We start from the raw sequence: 4,259 nt of genomic DNA, 5'->3' as shown, positions 1-4,259 counted from the left end.
AGCTTCTTGGGTGCTGGGATTACGGATCTGTATCACCATTCCTGGTTGAGAGATGGTATAACTTTTCTTTTTTTTTTTTTTAAATTTTTCCCTCCTTTTTTTTTTTTTTTTTTTTTTTCCCCCCTTTTTTTTTTTTTTTTTTTTTTTTTTTGAGACACTGTCTCACTCTTTAACTCAGGCTGGGCTAGAACTTGGGAACCTCCTGCCTCGGCTTCCTGACTGTGGGGCTGATAGGCCTCTTCACTACACTCTGCTGCACCTTAGTTTTGCTGTCCATCTCAGGGAAGCTTTTGCTGTCACTCCTCTCCAATAGAATGTCGATCCCACTCTCTGACCAGCAGAGCTTTCCACAGACAGAAATCTGAATTGGTCCAGTCCAGTAACCACTAATGCATATGGCGATAGAGCCCTGGAAATGTGAACCGATTTTAGCATTTTTATTTATATTTTTTTCCCTTTTAACACTTTCCCTTAACATTCCTTTTCCTTTTGTTTATTTTTATTCTGTGTCTGTGCGCTCCAGTGAGAGTACCTTGGCGTGTGTGTGGATGTTAGAGGACAACTTTCAGGAAATCTGTTCTCTCCTTCCACCACGTGGGACCTAGGGATCCACCTCGGGTGGTCAGGCTTTGCTGCAATGCAAGCGTTTTAACTGATGAGCCATCATGCTGGCCCTAAAATTATATTTAATACTTACCACTGTAAAAGCTAAACGAGCACAGGTGGCCAGTGGCTGCCACACTGAGACAGTGTCGCTCTGCATGGTAACTTCTGAGAGGGCAGAGACTGTTTTACACGCTCAGTCAGGGCTTAGCATCAGTGCCAGAGTCAGGCTTAGGGGATAGCCCTAGAGAACTGGACCACAAAAGAAAGTGTCGTTCCCACTCCTGGACACAAGGTGGAGCCATAGCGTCTCGGGCTGAGCATTGTGAGCCCGTGGGTGAATGGATGGAGGGATGAAGGAACCCACTTGCTAATCTTTGGTCTGTTTCCTCAGTTCTGGATCTTCAGCACCTGCCACCGAATGGTTTCCAGTGTTACAGCTGTGAGGGGAACAGCACCCATGGGTGTTCCCCTGAAGAAACTTCCCTCATTGACTGCCGAGGACCAATGAATCAGTGCCTGAAGGCCACCAGCTCTGATGGTGAGGCCCTGTGGGAGCTGGAAGGGGACATCTGGGGGACAGGGACTGACCGGGCTGATTAACAGATGGGCTGGACTTAGTCCAGCTGGCTCTTGCTATGGGAAAGGTGGAACTTCCTGAAGGAGGGGTGAATTGCAATAAGATGTTCTTTTAGGAAACAGTTCAGCCATGATCCACACTAGAAGACTCCTTCAGGCATAGGAATTCCTGGGGGCGGTGGACTTCCTGTTCACATCCTGGGCTTTCATACGTCATACTGTGACATCTTCTTAGAAAATGTTTGTAACATTAAGCTTTAAATCTTTCTAGGCTCTTCTCATTTAATATAGTTAATTTAAAAATAAGGACGCTGATAGGAATATTTGAATATTTTGCTTGTAATTGAGAATCATTTTCATTTTTTGCTTATTAACCATTTTTCTCTTTATCAAAATGGGTGGGTTTTGTTTGTGAGGTTGTGGGGGTTGTTTTGGTTTTTGAGTTTTTCGTTTTTTTGTTTCTGGGTTTTGGCTTTTTATTTTATTTTTTAATTATTTTTATTTTATGTGTATGAGTGTATTGCCTGCATGTATATAAGTGCACCCATGTCTTGCAGTGCCCGCAGAGGGTCAAGGGAGGAGGGCGTTAAATTACAGATGGTTGTTAGCTACCATGTGGTCCTCTTGTGCAAAAGCAGCCAGTGCTCTTAACCACTGAGCCATCTCTTCAATCCCTATTTTTTATTTTCTTTTATTATTATTTTTTTTTTGTGTGTGTGTGTCTTTTTGAAGCAGGGTCTCCCTGTAGCCCCAGCTGTCCTGGAACTCACTATGTAGACCAGGCTGGCCTTGAACTCACAGAGATCCACCTGCCTCTGTCTCCCAAGTGCTGGGACTACAGGGGTGCACCACCACGCCTGGCAATTCTCCCTCTTTTTTAAAGGCGAGGTTTCATGTAGCCCAGGCTGGCCCTTAAACTTGTCATGTAGCCAAGAATGACTACTTGGAACCACTGCTCCTCCTGCTATAGGGAGACCCTGTCTCAAAAAGACCAAAAAAGACTATATGTGTGTGTGTGTGTATATATATATATATATGTGTGTGTTTACATCAGTTATATCTACAGATAGGTACTGTGTTAGAAATTAGAGCTGAGAGCTTGGTGTGATCCCTAACACCTGTAATCTCAGCATGAGCACCTACCTAGAATCCCCCAGTGAGGGGCTGGGCCGTGGCTCAGTGGTAGAGTCCCTGCCTAGAATCCCCCAGTGAGGGGCTGGGGTGTGGCTCAGTTGTCTAGCACATAGAAAGCCATGGATTCCACCCCCAGCACAACAGAAACTAAAATTAATGAAATAGCAATAAAAATTCTTTCTTAAACATTTACATAAATAACATTTTTGATGAAAAATGGCTATGTTTTCCATAATGTTAAAAATGCACTAGCACTCAGAAGGGAGAGGCAGGCGAATCTCTGTGAGTTCTAGGTCAGCCAGGACTGCATGGTGAGACCCTGTATTTAAAAAAGAAAAGCAAAGCTGGGCATGGTGGCAAATGCCTTTAGTCCCAACACAGGCAGATCTCTGTTGAGTTCAAGGTGCTACCCTGGTCTACATAGTGAGTTCCAGGCCAGCTAGGGCTACAGGGAGACTCTGTCTCAAAAATTCCAAAAAAAAAAAGCAAAGACCAGCATTATTTTTTAAAACTTTTTTTATTATTTTTATTTTATGTGTGTGCATGTATTGTCTACATGTAGGTAAGTGCACCTGTGTTGTGGAATGCCTGCAGAGGTCAGAAGAGGCTGTCAGGTCCCCTGGAACTGGGGTTACGGACAGTTGTTAGCTGCCATGTGGGTGCTGGGATTCAAACCCCTAGGTCTTCTGCAAGAACAGTTAGTGTTCTTAACTGCTGAGCCATCTCTCCAGCCCCAAGACTGGCATTATTTACTGTGTGGCAAACCTCATTGGCAGCTGGCTTTAAGAGCACACAGCTGGTTCTGGTCTCTGCTTTTGTGTTCAGCATGTTGCAATATCACGCGTCCTGGGGTTTTTCTGGAAAAGCCCCTTGCATGCTCAAGACTTTGGAAAGGCCAAATGATGCCTTAGCATTGTTATGAATCACTCTTGGTGTGGGTTTGGAGGACTGCCAGGGGGTCCCAGGAACACACTTTGGGCAGCTCTGCTTTCTCTTAGTGGTGGTGGAGGTAGCATCCCCCATCACGTGTGTGACAATTCAGACTCACTGATCTCCTCTCCTCAGCGTCTCCCAACTGGAGCTACACTGTGCGAGGCTGTGCGACTGCCTCATGGTGCGAAGGCTCCCACGTGACAGATGCCTTCAACCTGGCCTATGTCAACATCTCATGCTGTGCTGGCAGTGGCTGCAACAATCCTGCCCAAGATGCCCAGTACCGCAGAAGCAGTGCCCCCCAGCCCGGCCCTCCCCACCTCAGCCTCCTCCTCTCTCTGCTCATGACCCTCAGACTATGGGGAGGAATTCTCCTTTGTACCTAAGTCCTAGCCAGTCTCCCACCCTGGCTGGACCCAGGGACTTCCCTGCCACCCCTCAGGCCCACCCCTAAGGACTCCTGTGCCAGTATGCTGTCTACTTTGGACCTCGGTTTCTCCAAAGACCAGAGGAGAAAGGCTGCAGGCCAGCAGGAGGGCTTTTGTTGTCTTAATATTGTTATTACCATTGTTATTGTAATTATCAACTAATATTCATATAATTTATTTTATATATAATAAACTTTTTGTACATTTTGAATGAGGCTGAGTCTGTCCTCTATCTCACCTTGCCTTGGGAAGATGGAAGCAAGGGGGAGCTCTTGCAGGCGTCTACAATTAGAGGCCAGGCTGTTGTGGATTCAAACACTTGAGGTCCCTTACTTAGGAACTGTCCCTGTGGGCCTCCCCACTGTAACTGCCTCTATATCCACTTCTGACCTCTAAATGCAATTGTGTGTGTGCATGTGTGTGCGTGTGTGTGTGTGTGTGTGTGTGTGTGTGTGTGTGTGTGTCAGAGGCAGGCAGATCTCTGTGAATTCAAGGCTAGCCTGATTTACAAAGCAAGTTCTAAGCCAGCTAGGGCTACATAGAGAGACCATGTTTCAAAAACACCAACTAACCAACCAACCA

General features: G+C 46.0%; 1 protein-coding gene across 2 annotated transcripts in view; it reads left to right on the top strand.

Moving 5' to 3' along the window:
• Plaur (plasminogen activator, urokinase receptor) overlaps positions 1-3,888 on the top strand; it is an 18,723-nt gene extending 14,835 nt beyond the window's left edge. For both annotated transcript variants that reach the window (XM_017802894.2, XM_008851980.3), the window contains exons 6-7: positions 998-1,144; positions 3,382-3,888. In XM_017802894.2, the coding sequence (XP_017658383.1) occupies positions 998-1,144; positions 3,382-3,635 (401 nt within the window). In that variant the 3' untranslated portion in view covers positions 3,636-3,888. The remainder of the gene's footprint in view (positions 1-997; positions 1,145-3,381) is intronic.
• The last annotated feature ends 371 nt before the right edge of the window (positions 3,889-4,259 follow it).

The sequence above is a fragment of the Nannospalax galili genome, unplaced genomic scaffold (genome assembly GCF_000622305.1).
Source record: "Nannospalax galili isolate Female #2095 unplaced genomic scaffold, S.galili_v1.0 scaffold385, whole genome shotgun sequence".
Lineage (NCBI taxonomy): Eukaryota > Metazoa > Chordata > Mammalia > Rodentia > Spalacidae > Nannospalax > Nannospalax galili.
This window is presented reverse-complemented; position numbering and strand designations above follow the sequence as displayed.